We start from the raw sequence: 18,268 nt of genomic DNA, 5'->3' as shown, positions 1-18,268 counted from the left end.
GCTTATGGCACCTGGTAATGTGAAACAGTATTGCATTTTGAAAATTTCCTTCAATGATAGAGTGCTATCAGATGGCTGAGCAGTTCCACTTCTAGATATATCCACACCAAAACCTTCTGATGGCCAGCAACTTATAAACATGATGTGGTGTAATATACCAGGAATTATCATTTAACTACAAGAGGAATGAACATTGGTACATGCTCAAACACGGACGAACCTTAAAAATACTATGCTAAATGTAAAACCAAACATAAAACTCCATATATTATGAATATATATTTTTAACATTTATTTATATTATTTATTTTTGATTAATACTATATTTAAGCACCATGATTACAAACATGTTTGTAGTTGGGTTTCAGTCATAAAACGAACAACCCCCTTCTCCAGTGCAACCTTCCCAACACCATTGTCCCCCATCTCAATCTTCCCCTACCCCCTGCCTGTTATTATCAAGACAGACATTCTGTTTCTCTTACTCACTACCATTGTCGTGATAGTTGTCAGTGTAGTTATTTCTCTAACTGCACTCACCACTCTTTGTAGTAAGTTTTATACCATGGGCTGGTCCTTCCAGACCTCATATCTATTGTCTCTAGGTATTATTACCATGCTGTCTTTTATTTTTCTTTAATCCCAAAGATGAGTGAGCCTATTTTGTGTTTATCTCTCTCCCTCTGACTTGTTTCACTCAGTAGAATGATTTCCATGTAGAGGAAAGGCTGCTTAGTATTCCATTGTGTGTATGTACCGCAGTTTCCTTACCCATTCATTTGTTGTTGGCATTAGAGAAGTTTTCAAATTCCGGCTATTGTAAATAGCTCATATAGACAAACCCATAAAGAAGAAAAACAGATCTGTTGTTGTAAGGGACTGATAGAATATTTGGGCTTGACTGTTAATGGTATGGTTTTATTTTGGGGTTATGGAAGTGTTCCAGAATAGTGGAGTTTAATGTATTCTAAACACTAAAAAGCACAATATCAAACACTAAGAGGATAGATTTTTTTTTGAAAAGCACAATATTTCAATAAAGCTATTAGAAGAAAGGGCAGGGGAACGGAAGACAGTGACCTATCAGTACTAATCAGCAACTTCCTGGGCAGCTGTGGAAAATGGCTAATGATTATCTTGTGTCACAGAGCTGATTGTGCTACCTATTGTGCCCTATAGGCACCATACACAATGCTTTATTTACACCTCTAGTTTTCATCACTATAATTCTGTATATAAGAAAGCTGAGGACCTGAATAGAAACAATTGCAGTCCAGTTGTGAACCTATTTTCAACTGGGGTGTGATCTCAAAGGGAACAGAAGTTTGTATTTTGATGAGTATATTTGCATTGTGGCAAAGAAGGTATGGTTGCATGCTGGACTTAATCTTATAGCTCTGATACTAAAACACCAACCTGTTCCTCACATGATATGGCCTCCTGTTCTAAGAAAATCGAAGAGGCAGGCAAATGATTGACTAAAGCTGTTACGTTATACTCTATTCTCTAGTTAGTGGAATGATTCCTGATTATAGCCACATTCATTTCATTATCAAGTAGTTGAAAATGCTTTCAAGATTCATTAATAGCATTGATCAAATAAATGTGACAAAATACAAATGACAGTAATGAGCAAATCATCTTATGGGAAAATAATAAACAGCTGGAGTTGGAGAGACCTCTGTGGTCTGCTTGGAGCTGCTGTCAAAGCACAACCTGTGTTGTGAGATTGGGGACTGAATGTATGACTAAAGATAGTGTAGACTTTGGGATGGAGAGCAGTGCGGGTCTTGTCATCACACCTTTGATTTTGATGTGTTTTATGTGTGAATAAATTTGTGCTTTACTCTTTTGGTGAGAGGCTGCAGGGTTTTTGTGAATGAAGTAATCTGAGCCGTTCAACTTGACAGCAAGCACTGGCATCATTTTTAATTCTGGACTTTGGTAATTTAGAGGGAATTTAGTCTTTTAATAGTCATCACATCATTTGTGAGTGACGTTTGAGTTGAAACTATAGAAAAGCAGGGATGCTAACACATTTGGAAGAATATGAATGGTCAATACACTGTGAAGCCTGTCTCTGAAGTCTACCACAGTTCTTAGTAACTTCTACAAAATCATGTATCACATATGCAAATGTCTACATGATATTCTAGAAGTAAGAATTAAGAAAATTGTTATAAAAAGAGAATGTGTGTGTGTTCAGTTATAATGAAGACTATTAGAACAATTGCAATGAAAGTTGGCAAGATTTACTTTTCTAAACTACATAAAGAGAGCACTCTATATGAAGCACATTTTTTCCTTAGTGTCTCTCAGTCATGACTTCAATTTTTAAAGACCTCTTTGTTAACTTTCTGAGTTGTATATAAAAATTGCTTAAGCAGATGCCTTGAGTTTTTTTTCCATGCTTCCATAGTAATTTATGAAATATTTTTTAAATACTATAGGAAAAATTTCATGCAATCCAAAGATATATATGTATATATATATATGTACATAAGTGTGTGTATGCCTTTATATATTTTTGAAAGAAAATGAGAAACTTCCAAGTTGATGCTCTATCACTTGAGAAACCACTTTTCTTTTTCCAGAAAATTGATAATATGAAAAACTATAAATGGTGTCAAAATAAATGATTTTGTTGTTACAACTGAAGTGTAGATTTAATTACATTCCATTGTTTTGGAGATTGGTTAATAGGATGACATCTGTTGAAATCTATGAGAGACAAGGAATCTATTGAAACTGCATTTAAATTTGGGGCTGCTTGGTTATTTTCCAAAGGTGATTGTTTCAAGTCTTGGCCAGAAATCAGCACCCCTGAGAAAGATAATGGGCCTGTTAGGTGCTGAGTTATAATCATTAGCCTCACTTGCTTCTTTTTATAGTTATAATCTGGGGTTGACTTTTTTTACACCCTCCCCCTTGCTTCCACTTTTATCATTTTGAACATGATGAGTAGAAAGAAGTATGGGGCAGGTTGGGGGTGGGGTGGTGGCTCAGCATTTAGAGAATCATCCTTTGGTAGTCAGTAAGAAGAGAATTGGAAGTTTTCTTTAAGTCTGAGTGCTGAGGATTGAACTCTGATTGGCCTATGGAAGATAGGTTTCTATCCACAGTACTATCTCTCTTGCCCCTCATTGTTTTTTGATTTTTGTTTGTTTGTTTTTTAATTTTGTTTTATTTTGTAGTTATAATTTTCTGACTTATTTTGTGTTAGAAATTATTTTGGTCATACAAAAAAAAAATCAACATACAAAGGATATACCTTTACCTCTCCATACTATACATTGCAAGTTTCCTTTTTCTGAGCCTACTCTCTCTTTCTTTCTTTTGTATTTTACTTTCTAGTTCTATGCTTGTGCTCCTGGCATTTTGATATAATAGAACTCAGGATGAGGAGGAAGAAACATGAGCCCAGGTAGGGCTCTGCATTCCAATGTTTTGTATAGTTTTAAGAATATTTTAAAGTTACTTGTTTATGTACTAGAACATTGCTGGTTTCTTCCTTTTATCATTTAAACTCCACAAGACCACACATTTTGTGTGCCTTGATCAGTCCTATTCATTATTGGGTCTCCAGTTCTTGGAGAGATGCACATGATTGGTGTTTATCTATATTTAGCAACTGACTAATGTAAGTTTTATCATATAGGGAAAGGAAAAGGAAAAGAAAGTAAAACTGTCTGAGATTCCTAATTTAATATTGGGTGATTTTTCCCTCCTTAAAAGGGGAGACCAAGTGAGAATGAAAGTAAATTCTGGGAAAAATCACTATCAGAATCATATGGAAAACTTGTGATTTTAGCATTGTGTTGGCAAGAATGTTATATTTTATTTCTATAGAAGAATGGCAGTTCATTATTATTTATAGTAGTACTGAGACAGTGTCACTTCTAGAATTAATTTCTGAAAGTTTTGTGTTAAGGAACTCACTAATTTAGCTTATTAAATTACTTTGGGGTTTATTATCATACACTTCTAAATTAGTAAGCCTATATATATCATATGTAATGACTTTTCTAGAAGAGCTCCATTAACCAAGCTGTTTAGTATAAAACATTAGCAAGTTATTGTGTGTTTAGTGGGTGCACTTGGTACCTGTCAGTGCTTGGGGATCTGGTACAGAGAAAAAATTTAGGGCTCCCACATGCACTGTATGCATCATAGCACTTTGAGCTATCCCCAATTTGGTGGATTTTATGTTCCATCACACTTTGGATGAGGGTAAGAGGGAATGTTTGTGCCATAACCAGTAGTACTTAGTACCTGGCAGTGCTCTGGGAATCAGATGGAAGTCAAGTTGGAAGCCTGCAAGACAAGCATCCTACCCTCTGCACTAGCTCTCCAGCTGTGTGTTATTTAATTTTTGTTCAGAGCATCCTATTAAGTGAGATAAAAGTAACTGTTGTTCTTATTCTTAGTTTGCCATTTTGGGCCTTGAGATCAATGTCCTGTTCTTACTTTAGTCAGTTTGCTAAATATTAGATCAATGTTCAGTTTGCTAAATAATTGGTCTGCTGCTCATAGAGGAGACCTGTTGGTTCTTTGCAGTATCTTATTGAGTCACTCTATGTCTATGGTGCCTCAGGTTAGGGTAGCTGGGGGGTGTGAAGGTGGTTCTGAAACCAGTTCAACATGTGGTGTTTTGGAACCCGGAGAGATAGCATGGATGTAAGGCATTTGCCTTGCATGCAGAAGGACAATGGTTCGAATCCCGGCATCCCATATGGTCCCCTGAGCCTGCCAGGAGCTATTTCTGAGCGTAGAGCCTGAGAGTAACCCCTGAGCGCTGTCAGGTGTGCCCCCCCCCCAAAAAAAAAGCAAACAAAAACATGTGGGGTTAGTATTTCAAACTGTTAAGAAACTATGCTTCTTAGCCTTGATAAGCTTGCTGTTTTATTTTGGAAGACCTTGTTAAATCACCACTAATTTCTGATCAGCTGTAGCTTTACCAAGTTCCCTGAAATTTTTAGTTAAAGAGATATTATGGGAAAGGCATCACAGGTCTCCCAGTCTTGTTTTGATCAAGGTCCATGAAAAACACAATCCCAGCAGATGTTGAAAGAAACATTATTTAATTTTTTTAAGTTATTATTTCTAAGGAAGTCATAACTTCCAAGAACCTATTAAAACAATGTTTTTATTTTAAATTTAAAAATTTTAAATAATTTTATAAAGTAAAAATTTATTAAAGGATGGTTTATTCTGTTTTCATGTTTATAGACATTTGGCACATCAAGTGTGGCTTCAACATTTAACCATTTGTGGATTATCTTTAAAATTTCTGTAATATTTCTAAAATTTTATCTAAATACATGATGTACTATTATCACATTTTTCTTAATTCTGTAGGTTACCTCTGTAACACACCTGCCTTTACAGTCTTGACTCCCAAGTCCTAAAACCAGGAGTCTTACCATTACCTTCAACTTACCAGTACCATGAGCTTCCTGTTGGATAGCCTTAATTTTACTATCTTGATTCAACACTTCCTCTCTTAGTCTTTATTTTGGCTACTCATTGACTCGATTTGGTCTGAAAATCAAAACTTAAGTACCAATAACAAAAATTAAATATTTAGATATAGATAAAAGTGTAAATCTATGTTTGGGAGGTTCTGTTTATTTACAAATCAGTTTATTAGCTGAGACCTCAAATTTGTACTATGAAGAAGAAATTGGTTGTTTACTTATCCATTTCCAGTAACTACTCGAAAAAAGTAATTTTAGTTTTGAACTTTTATTTTTTGATTTTTTTTTAATGTAAAAACAGGTTTATTTGGGGAAACAGGGTAAAAGAGAGACAGACAGAGATAGAGACTGTGTGGGCTTCTCCCAAGAAGAGAACTCCTATAATCCTCCAGAGTTTAAGTAGGAATGGCCAAATCTTAAGAGGGGAGAGGCGGGAGACATGTGCGTGCAGACATCATGTGCATGGACTGGCAACACACATGTGCCTATTTCTTGCCTTTTTTTTTTTAAATTAAAAACTGGTGATTGTTTTTGTTTTTAAAGTTAAGCAGAACCATTCCCTTTACAGAAATGTAAGGAGAGGGGCCGGAGCGATGGGACAGCTGTAGGGCGTTTGCCTTGCATACAGCTGACCTAGGACGAACCATGGTTCCATCTCCTAGTATTCCATCCTCCTGGTTCCCCCAAGCCAGGAGTTATTTCTGAGCACAAAGCCAGGAGTAACCCCTAGTTGGGTGTGACCAGAAAAAGAAAAAGGAAATGTGAGAGGAGGGAGCGAGGGAGGGAGGAAGGCAGTAGGGAGGGAGGGAGGGGCTGAGAGAGAGAGAGAGAGAGAGAGAGAGAGAGAAGAGAGAGAGAGAGAGAGAGAGAGAGAGAGAGAGAGAGAGAGAGAGATTGATTCAAAGAAGAATCCAGGCTTCTCTAGAGTGGGAAAAGTTTTTGATTCTTGAGAAAAGATCTGCAGAATATTTATTTTTTTATTCAGCATCAGGAGTAACCATTTTTAGAGGCTCAGAAAGCTGCTGCTTATACAGCAAGGTTTACTGTTTTAGGACATTGTTAGATAAGAAAACATCAATCCCATATTAGAAATGAGAAGAAAGGAGATTGAGAAGTAATGTTGGATGTTTTTCCACTCATAGTTATAATCTTTACATTTGAAAAGACAGAAAAGTAAGTAAAGGTAAAATTGGCTACCGTTTTTTAAGTAACTTGATCTTTTTGGGGAGAGTATGGGATACTCAGGGCCACGTCTCATAGTGCTCAGGAGCAAATTTAAGCAGGGTTGAAATCATACCAGGTCCAACTGCTTCCAGACAACTGCCTTAATCCATTACTCTGCCATCACCCCAGTCTTAATCCATTAATAATTTTTTCCATGTATGTCACAGTGACTTGGGTCACATATGTCCTTGGTGTGGTGCTTGTCAGGGATCACAGACTGAGATACTTTGCTTATGCTCACTGTGACCCATACTTGTTTCATTGTGGTCCTTCTACATGTGCTTGCTGGGAATTGCACCCTTGACTTATAGAGTTCCTATGCATTCTCATTACTTTGCTGGGTTACACACTTCACTTCTGTTGCCCACATATATGCTTGCTGGTATCTGACCCTGGCCCAGGATCATAGACTGCTAGGGTTGTATTCAATGTGTGCAGGCAGAAAAAAGGAACTAAGCTTATGTTCTCAGTCTTGCTAGGCAGGTGTTTTTACCCACTGAATCATTTCCCAGCCCTCTAACTAGAATCTCAAAAAAGATTTAAGATTAAAGATCTAATTGACCACTTGGCCAGTTGTTCCTCCTAACTCTTAAGTTAGTTAAATATTCTAATTTCAATTTTATTATATGTGATAACTTCCAATTTCTTTTTTTTTTTTTTTTTTTTTTGGTTTTTGGGCCACACCCGGTAACACTCAGGGGTTACTCCTGGCTATGTGCTCAGAAGTTGCTCCTGGCTTGGGGGACCATATGGGACACCGGGGGATCGAACCTCGGTCCGTCCAAGGCTAGTGCAGGCAAGGTAGGCACCTTACCTTTAGCGCCACCGCCCGGCCCCAACTTCCAATTTCTTATTGGTGTTGGTGTGTCTGTCCATGTAGCAAAATAGGGGGCACACTGGAAAGTACAGTCTTGATGTTTCATGTCTCTATTCAACTTAAAGGAAAAACATCTACTTTTGATTGATCACTATTACACTATTACTATTGCAGACAGCAAATAGTAACAGAGAAAAAGGGGAAGGGCCAGTTCCTTTATATCAGTGGCTGCTAATGAATAAAAGTACAACTCAGCTACATTTGGAATTTATTTATAAGTTACTTTTGGAATCTTTTTGTTTATTTCTTGCCATTAGGCCACACTCAGCTATGAGGGACCATATAATAATACCAGATTGAACTCATGCCACCCTCATACCAAACATGTGCTCTAGTCCTATGAGCTATTTCTCAGAGCCTTGGAGGAAGGGAATTTCTGTATTTGTGGTCAAAGCTTATTTATTAAAATATGAGGGTCAGAAAAGATAGGTTTAACTGGTTTACATTATCCAAAACTTTGGAGTGGAATAACAGGTACCTGAGGGGGAGCATGGTGGATAGAACTTGATAATAAATGCATTAATAAGTAGATAAAAGTTTATTCCTTTTTATTTAATTTTTGGCTTGCCTTTTTATTTATTTTTCTCTATTTAGCCATCTCTTGTTGAAAGCTTTTCATGTACCCAGGTGCTTTCTTGAGTGCCTTGAAGTTGTGTGGATATATATGTAATCCAGCTGCAGGTTGGGCTTGCAGCCTGCTGGAACCTGGCCTCTGCGTGCCCTTTGTGTCTGCAGCTGGCGTTCATTGATTTTCATTTCACAGTTTTTCTTCCCCATGCTCACACTTAACAGAAATTTCTTCCCTTCCTGCCTGGCCTGGGAGCCCACTTCACATGTGTTGGCAACAGTTGGAAACTGAGCCTGAGCCTTGCTTTAAGAAACTCATTTGGGTCCAGCCTTTTCTATCCTGGCAACTCATTCTGTTCCTGTCTCTGCAGTGTACCACACACACACACACACACACACACACACACACACACACACACACACACACACACACACACACCCTCATTCTGTTCCTGCACACACACACACACCCCTCATTCTGTTCCTGCACACACATACCTCACACACACACACCTCATTCTACACACACACACACACACACACACACACACACACACACACACACACACACCTCATTCTGTTCCTGCCTCTGCAGTGTACTACACACACACGTGCACGCACGCACGCACACACACACACACACACACACACACCTGGATCCCTCTACATCCCTGCAGTCTTTCTGCCCACTTGTCAGAACATCACTAGCCCTCTGAGGTAGCCTTTTCTAGTTTTCTTTTTCATCTCTCTTTTAAGTTCTTCGGTTGTTATTTTTGCCTGAAGCTCAGTAGGAGTAAGAGGGAGATTTCCCAGAACTGCAGTGTATTAAAATCTTGCAGAACACTTGAGTTCTGTAAGAGAAGCTACCCTTCTAGCTAAGAGAAAAATAAATCTTTAAAATATAAGTTTTTAAAAGATCATTTCAGTTTTTGGAATCAAAATTGTTTTTCTCCCCCATATAGTTCCTTGATCTTAGGTGAGGTCTAACTTCTCTCTGTTGTCTTTGAAATGAGGATGACTGTCTTTGCCTCACAAAATTGTTGGGAGGATATAATGAAGTGATGATATTAAAAGTAGTAGCTGTTAGGTAATAATGAATTATTGTCATCATCTACCGATTACTTTAACAGGTCTACTTCTTTTCTTTTTCTTTTATCTTTTTTTTGTTTTGTTTTTTGTTTTTTGTTTGTTTGTTTTTGGGTCACACCCAGCAGCGCTCAGGGGTTACTCCTGGCTCTATGCTCAGAAATTGCTGCTGGCAGGCTCAGGGGACCATATGGGATGCCTGGATTCGAACCACCATCCTTCTGCATGCAAGGCAAACACCCTACCTCCATGCTATCTCTCTGGCCCCTGTGTCTCCTTATTTTAAATCCAATAAATCTTGCTGTGTCTTGAATCTTTTCACAGCTGTTAATAACTCATTGGCCCTTTCTTCAACTTTATTGTTTACATATTTCCTCAGCATACCTGACTTATACAGTTCTCCACAGGATTTAAATTTAGGCTACAGACTACAGAATGAAAATCTGATTGAGCAAATGAATTGGGTGCACTTAGTCAAGTGCCTTGCTTGCATGTGCAGTAAGGATGGCATTACCTATTTCCCCTTAGTAAAGGTTTTCAGGAAGATAAGGTCGAGCACCTTGTGTCAAATAGCAGGCCAAATGGTTTGCTTCTCATCTCTCACTAATTCTCTCCCTCTTTAGCTCTCACTCTTTGTTGTTGTTTTTTTCCAGGCTACTTCATTTTGTCTTAACAGATCTCCTGCTCATACTTCTAAAAACAGTCTTCAAGTAAGACAGGCATTCTCTCTTTAACCTTTTGTGCCTTATACCCTGTCCTCCCATGTTTGTGTCCAGGCCATAGGATAGCAAGAATGCTAGGCACGGAAAGGTCTCAATAAAAATGTACGGACTGGAATAAAAAGACAAAGTAGTGAATCAAAGTAGCAGTCTGGCTGACTTTATTCTTTAACCTGAGAATTTTTATTACTTTTTAAAAACAGAGTTTTGTGGGTTTTTTTAATTTATTTTTATTTTTTTAAACCAGACAAGGCAGATAGAACTTAATGATAGAGGATGTCTGGCATACTCTAATAAATGGTGTATTTATTTGTTAGGCTTCCAAAGCAGAATATTATGTTCTGGGTGATTAAACTAACAATTATTTCCCCATAGTTCTGAAGGTTGCAGGTCTGAGAGACAGCAAGGTTGATTTTTTTCTGAGGCCTTCTCATCAGTATGTAAATGACCCTCCTCCTCCAGTGCCTTCATGTGTTCTTACCTCTTCCTATCGTTTCCAATCATTTTCTGTGAGGATATCACATGGTGGATTGATCCACTCATATCACTTCATTTTATTTAGATAGATTCCTATGAGTGGAATCGCTGGATCATGTGGAAGATTATTCTTATTGTTGACAATCCATGAACTGTGTTCTCACCAAAAATGTACATGGTCCCTTTTTTTCTGTGTCCTTGCGAGGACTCTTTGCTTCAAGTCTTTTCGTTACTAGCATTTTATATCAAAGTCATTATGACTTACATTTTCCTGATCATCAGTAGTAATGAGAAATCTTTTATGTATCTTTCCGCCAGTCATCTGCTAATCACATCAGTGTTTTTTCATCTTTTCCCCATTTTTGATTGTTTTGTTACTATTGGGTTTTGAACTCTATATTTTTGATATGAGCTTTTTTTCCCAGATGTATTTAGAGTGTATTTTCTCCTGTTTACTAGGACTTTTCTTTATTCGTTTTCATTTCAATGATAGTTTCATTGTGCAGAAGCTTCATGGCTTGAGTATTCCCATGTGTTTATTTATTTTTTTTTGTGGTTTTTGGGTCACACCCGGCAGTGCTCAGGGGTTACTCGTGGCTCCATGCTCAGAAATTGCTCCTGGCAGGCACAGGGGACCATATGGGGCGCTGGGATTCGAACCGATGACCTCTTGCATGAAAGGCAAACGCTTTACCTCCATGCTATCTCTCCAGCCCCAGCCATGTGTTTATTTTTACTTTTGTTCTTGTTGTTGGAGTTTAATGCCCAAATAAAACATGGAATCTTGGAATCTTGTATGTTTTCTTCTACATATTTCATTATTTCAGTTCTAACAACCACATCTTAAATCTATCTTGAGTTATTTTGTACACAGCGTAAAATAGTGGAATTTTATTCTTTTGTATGTGATTAGTATTCCTATCACCAATTACTGAACATGCTTTTATTTCTTTAATGTATTGCTCTGTTTCTTTGTTTTATCTTAACTGCTTGTATATATGAGAATTTATTTATTCTGGATTCTCAGTTCTGTTTTTTTACTTTTACTCTGCTACTACAGTTTTGGTTGTTACAGTTTTATAGTATGGTCTGAACTTAGAGAATGATGCTTACATTCTTTTTTCATGATTGTTTTACTTATTCAGCGTCTTTTATGGTTTTGTAGTTATTTCAGTGACTCTTCTGTTTCCTTGCCCATGGAAGGATACTATTGTATCCTTGATGGGATTTGTTTTTAATGAGTATGTTGCTTTGAAGAGGATAATTACATTAAGAAGAATAATCCTTGGGGCTGGAAAGATAATGGGCAGGCTGTTTTTCTTGCATGTGGCTGACCCAGGTTCGATTCCTGTGAGCCTGCCAGGAATAATTCCTGAGCACAAAGCCAGGAGTAACCCTTGAGCACAGCAGGTTGTGGCTCAAAAACAAAGATTATTAGTCCTTTTAATTCATGAGTCTAGACTATTCTTCCATTTCCTCATAGTTTTATTTTAATAGCATTTCAGAAATATTGATGCATATATTCTTCCTACTTTATTTCTAGATATTCAGTTATTTTTTTGATATTCAGTTATTTTTAAGTGTGATTATCAATGGGATGTTTTTGTTGATTTTAGAAATACAGCCAGTTTTTCTATATATGTGTTTGGGCCACACCCAACTGTCCTCAGGGGCTTACTAACAGTGGTGAGAATGAACAACTTTTGGGTTTTGTGCCCAACTGAAAAGCTTTTAGTTTCATTTCTATTATTTGTACTATGTTAGTTGTAGTTTTGTCATTTGTCATTTACTATGTTGAGGTGCATTCTTGCTCTCCTATTTCTTGAGGATTTTTTTAAATCATTGGCTTATGATGTAGTCAAGTGATCTATTGATATGATCATTTTTCAGTTATTTTCATATGTGACTTTCTTTGCATTCCTGTAATAGATTCCATTCTATCTGGCTGTGATATATTTTTTTTTATAAATGGGACCATATCTAGCTCTGTGTGGGGTTAGGGGAATATGCAGTGCTAAGGATCAAACTCAGGACTTTGTTCATGCTAATAAGCATGTGATCTACTACAACTGTATGAACTAAATCTATATCCTGATACATTATCCTTTTAATATATTATTGAATTTGGTTTTCTAGAATTTTGATACAGATTTTTTTGCATATATTAAGTATGTATCTATAATTCTCTTTTGTGTGATATTCTTGTCTGCTGTTTTTGTTTTGGCCTTTTCGAACAGTTCTCAGGAAGCCTATGGATTTTCACCAGCTGTCTATTCACAGCCAACCAAGCCAGTGGTTTTATGCAAGGACTTGAGGAGATGCTGCTACTCAGGCCTTGTGATGCCAGGAATAGTCTGGTGACTCCCATGGTTAAGGGCGTCCATAGGTTCCACCTGTCAGTGTCTGGGTGACCATGTGTCAGAAATCAAACCCAGACTGACTGCTATACTCTGTCTCTAGGAACTTCCTTCTCTGGTTTGGCATCAGGTCAGTGTTGGCCTCATTAAGTGTGTTTGGAAAAAAATACCTTATTTATGTTTTGAATTTTGAGGAAGTTGAAAAAATTGAAGAAATCTGTATTTATGCTAAAATTATACAAGGTATGCTGTCAAATATTTCATGCTCTGCATTTTAGACAAATAATGATGCATTCATGATTAAGTATTAGCATATGCATTATAATTTTTAAAATCTAAATGCCCTTTTGTGTATACCTATAAGTTAGCAGGCATAAATTTATCACTGACGCTAATGTGATTAGCATCTTAAGGCCCAGAGGAGGTCCATTTATTAAAATATACATGAAAGATTATGTGCTGAGTTTTAACATGTACTATGATTTAGATTCTTCATTATAAGGAATTACTATCATGTTATTAATGAACTTCTACATTTTAATTAGTAGTTAACTATGAAACTGTTACATTAATAGTTTCATTAATAAACAATGCTTTTTGTTTCCTTAGCATGAAAATTAAAGGCTATTAATCCAAACTAAACCCATTCACTGCATTAAAGTACAAGCTAAATGCTTGCTATAAAAGCTTGCTATTTTGCAGCAAGCATTATTTTTTTTAATGAAGCATAGTGTACTGTAGGACAGAAGCTGCCTACAGCAGCATTGACAAAAGTGTATATGTATTTTTAATAGACTCTTTTCGACATGATTAAGTCATTTTATTTTGGCATATTATCAGCCTCCTGAGGTATAATGAAAAATCCATTTCAGTATACAAGTTTAATTTGTTCTGTGGGGGTGGCTAGGGTTTAAAGATAAAACTTCCTACTGCAGTATGTATCTGGTTGCCTGAATTAATTAATTTGGCCTCTTTGGCATCCTGAATCTGCTTCCAAGTTTACTCTAAAATACTCAGTTTTCCCCTTCTTTTCTAATCCAAGGCTATTCTCTCAACTGTCCCAGGTTCGTTTTTGTACTCTGATTCAGACCTCTGGTTCTACCATCCTTTATTCTTGTTCTCCTTTCCTTTTGATTGTGATGTCTGTTGTTGTCTTAGTTATTTCCTGTTTTCTCTGGACCATACTTATTTGCTCCTGAAAACATGAAGATATGATGTTGCCCATAAACCATCAATATTAATGTCATATTGCCTTGTGTGAATTAGACCTTTTATATAAAGAATGGATAAAATGCTCATTGGCTTTCTCTGGTGATAGATTTATGGCAATCTCTCTCCCTTTGGAACATAGTACAGCAACCAGTGGGTTTGCCTTGCACGCAGCCCACCCAGGTACTATTTCTGGCATCCCATATGGTTCCCTGGATACTGCTAGGAGTATTTCCTGAGCACAGAGCTTGTTTTGCTTGTTGTGGCCCTCACAACTAACAAAATCACTTCCCTTGGAAGAAAACTTCATCTGTGAAGTTTTGAGATGACAGATTTATTTCATTACAGTAGGGTGGCATGCCCTGTTATGCTTCAGAAATTAGAGTCATTCCTGGACCATATGGACAGCCAGGTATCAAACCTGGGTCGGCTGTATGCAAGGCTCTATCAGCTGTACTATCAGTCTGACCCCCTAGGTGTGGTTTATGATCAAGCTGTTGCTTTCTAAAATGTTTTGTGTAATCAGCATCAGATGGCTGGTATAATCATTTTCAAAATAGTTAAATAGGGGCTAGAGAGATAGCACAGTGGTAGGGCATTTGCCTTGCATGCAGAAAGGCTGTGGTTCAAATCCTGGCATCCCATATGGCCCCACGGGCCTGCCAAGAGCAATTTCTGAGAGTAGAGCCAGGAGTGGCCCCTGAGCGCTGCTGGGTATGACCCAAAAACCAACCCCCCAAAAAAAGTAAAATATTAGGACTTCTAAAATTCATTTAACTACTTGGAATTCAAGCACTTTTTTTTTAGGAAGGAGTGATAATAAAATTGAAGAGGGAAGTGGTTAATACTGCATATATTTACAGGGCATATGCTAATAATGCTATACTTTTTTCTTTGCTCTTTTCTTTAGGTGATTGAAGACAATACTGGTGTCCGTCGGGTAGTGGTTACACCCCAGTCTCCTGAATGTTATCCCCCAAGCTACCCCTCAGCCATGTCTCCAACCCATCACCTACCCCCTTACCTGACGCATCATCCTCACTTTATTCATAATTCACACACGGCTTACTACCCACCTGTTACTGGACCTGGAGATATACCGCCTCAGTTTTTTCCTCAGCATCATCTTCCCCCTACAATTTATGGTGAACAAGGTATGGTAATTGCTGAAATTAGGTATTGTTGAAACTGGATAAACACTTAGGAAGCTTATAAAAACTAGAAAGTTCCTTGTTTCTTCTGTTGTAAACATGGTGGAAAATGAGTTTTCTACTGTGTAAAAACTCAAGAGAAATATCTTCGCTTTCTTGTCCTGAATACATTTTCTTGTAAAAGTTACATTGTGGACTCAGGCTACTGTCCCTCCCTCTCTTGGTTCTCTTCTTCCCTTTCTCCACTTTTCTTTCTCCACTCCTATCCAGTCTTCTCTCTATTCTTTTCCTTTTTTCTCTCTTCCCTTACCCTGCTCTCACTGTCTCTCTTTCCTCCCTACTCTCTTCTCTCTCTCCCAACCTCTTCTCCCTCTCTCTCCCTTTTTCTCCTCTATCCCTCTCTTTCTTCCTCTCCCTCTTTTCTCCTCTCTCCCTCTCTTTTTTTCTCCCTCTCTCTCCCCGTTTCTCCCTCCCTCTTCTTCTTTTTCTCCCTCTCCCCCTTTTTCTCCCTTTCTCCCTCTCTCTTTTTCTTCCTCTTTCTCCCTCTCCCTCCCTCTCTCTCGCCTCCCTTCTCACCCCTCATTGTATGTTACATCCCCTACTCACATGTATTTAAGTGAAAATAGCTTGAGATGAAACATCTACATATTAATTATTCACCTGCCTTATGAATAGTGTTTGGTGCCCCATTTCCAATGACAAAATAATGTGAGATATGAGTAAACTTTGGTTTCTTGGATACTTTGTTATATTCTTGACAGAACTCAGAACCCCCTCACTATATTATTGTCACTCTTATAAACACTGTTTTGAATAGCAGTTATTGTAGTCACCAGTCACAGCCAGATCATCACCTTGAGATAGAGTGCTGAAGATAAACACATTATGTCTCAGTAGCCTTGACTTTGGTATCAATTTAGATTAGAGCTCTTCACAATCGAAGTGTATAATAAAAAACAGAAAAGTAAGGGTAAGAATTAGATTTTAACTATAAGGATTTTGAAAAATGGTTTTCTGAATTTGACTCTGAGTTGAAGCTATTTTATTGTTTCAAATATCCTTTAGGCTATTACTGATAAATATGTAAGAACTACCCTTTTTACATCATAGGATTTTTGGACTAAGTTAATGCTTCACATCTTTATCAGTTATGTTTTTCTTCCAATATATTTATATGTATACTCATATATGTTTTGTTTTGTTTTTCGGCCATACCTGCTGACTCTCAGGTGTTACTCTTGGCTCTGAAGCTCAGAAGTCATTTCTGCCTGGCTTGGGGGATTATATGGGATGCTGTGGATCGAACCTGGGTTGGTTCTGGGGCAGCTGTATGCAAGGCAAACGCCCTACTCACAGTGGTATCCCTCCAGCCCCATCATCTGGTACTTTTTTAAAAAACTAAATAAAAAGTTTGAAATGAGTAAAAAGTCTGATTAATGTAGGACTAGAACTAGATTTTTGGTGTTATCTTTTTGCCTTTTATGTCATTAGAACAAAGCAACATAGTTCAGAAGAGTTGAATACTATCATAAAGGGAGACAGAGATGATGAAGTCATTCATTTCCTGTGACAAGGACATTGTTGTAAAGCTAAAATGAGTGTTTGCTTCTTTTACGTGCTAGAGTCCAGGTAAAAAAGGACAAATGAAATGACTCATGAATGTCAGATCTTATGCTTCCCTCCCTCCATTCTTTGAGTCTTAAAGGTTTTGTGCCTGATAAAAACAGAATTTACTTTACTCTGGCTAATGATCAATGGTCTGATTATCTGGTGAAGATGCACTAATCTTATCTACTGCACGATTGTAGTAAGAATATTACAGTTACATTGGCCTTTATAATAGTCCCAAATGTACGTCAATGAATAACTAATTGATTATAGCTTATTATCTAAAAATATGTAGCCACATCCATGTAATATAATTTTCTCACCTAATATTACAAATAACCCAAATATTAGATAGTAGGTATGTGCTTGAAAATGTTTGTATTACAACAACAATGAAACATTTAGCCTGGTGACTGTTACATTTTGTGATCTGACACAGTTACATAAAATATTTGAATATGTAGTAGGTATGTGCTTGAAAATGTTTGTATTACAACAACAATGAAACATTTAGCCTGGTGACTGTTACATTTTGTGATCTGACACAGTTACATAAAATATTTGAATATGTGTAATTTTTATTGAGTATAAGCCAAATGACACTTACGAAAAGCTTTGGTAACTCACTTATCTTAGCAGTTTGTTAGTAAGATGCAACATAGCTACTATTTGTGAATGATGTTCCTTTATACAGAACTGTATGATTCTTATAAACAGAATTAAGTTTGAAAAGAATCCCGCAAAACAAACAAAAACAATAGTTTTTCATTTCATAGTGTACCTCAGTTTAATTTTATGAAAACTGCAAGTTTTATTAACCTAAGCACAGCAAGTTTTATTAACTTCAAATTAAAGAAGATAGTAACATAAAATTTCTTTGCTTTATAAATAAAAGGTGATTTTATTATCTTTCACTTTGTTCTTATAGATAACCTCAAACAGTTAAAATGTTTAATTTCCCAAACTGCAAGTTTAAAAAATCTTTTCATTTGTTTGTTTCGTTTTTGTTTCGGGGGGCCACACCCAAACAGGGGTTACTCCTGGCCTGCACTCAAAAATTACTCCTCGTGGGCTTGGAGGACCATACAGGATATTGGGGGAATCTAAGCGGGGTTAGCAGCATGTAATGCAAACACTCTACCTGCTGTGCTATGACTCTGCTCCTCCCCCAAGTCTTGAAATGCTTTAAAGATGATTATAAAGTGCTCAAGGTGTGTGTGTGTGTGTGTGTGTGTGTGTGTGTGTGTGTGTGTGTGTGTATGTGTGTGTGTGTGTGTGTGTGACAGAGACTTAAACTCAGGTCATAGGCATTTGAGCCATTCCATTATACAACTTGATTATCTTGTGAATGTTTGCTTTTAAATGATCTTTAAGTATTGTGAACGAAAGATAATGAAGAATGGATTTTTATCACTGAACAGCTAAGTTCTTTAGAATGACATGCAGCTTGGCATCTGATAACATAACAGAGCACAATCCAGGTGACAGTCTTAGTATATTCCTAGGATAATCCTAT

At 37.2% G+C, this 18,268-nt stretch overlaps 1 protein-coding gene across 1 annotated transcript in view; it reads left to right on the top strand.

The window, feature by feature from the left end:
• The window catches only part of FNDC3B (fibronectin type III domain containing 3B), a 372,580-nt gene that overhangs the window by 202,964 nt on the left and 151,348 nt on the right, over positions 1 to 18,268 (top strand). The window contains exon 5 of the mRNA XM_049774635.1: positions 14,904 to 15,147. Within this exon, the coding sequence (XP_049630592.1) occupies positions 14,904 to 15,147 (244 nt within the window). The remainder of the gene's footprint in view (positions 1 to 14,903; positions 15,148 to 18,268) is intronic.

This window comes from Suncus etruscus, chromosome 6 (genome assembly GCF_024139225.1).
Source record: "Suncus etruscus isolate mSunEtr1 chromosome 6, mSunEtr1.pri.cur, whole genome shotgun sequence".
NCBI lineage: Eukaryota > Metazoa > Chordata > Mammalia > Eulipotyphla > Soricidae > Suncus > Suncus etruscus.
This window is presented reverse-complemented; position numbering and strand designations above follow the sequence as displayed.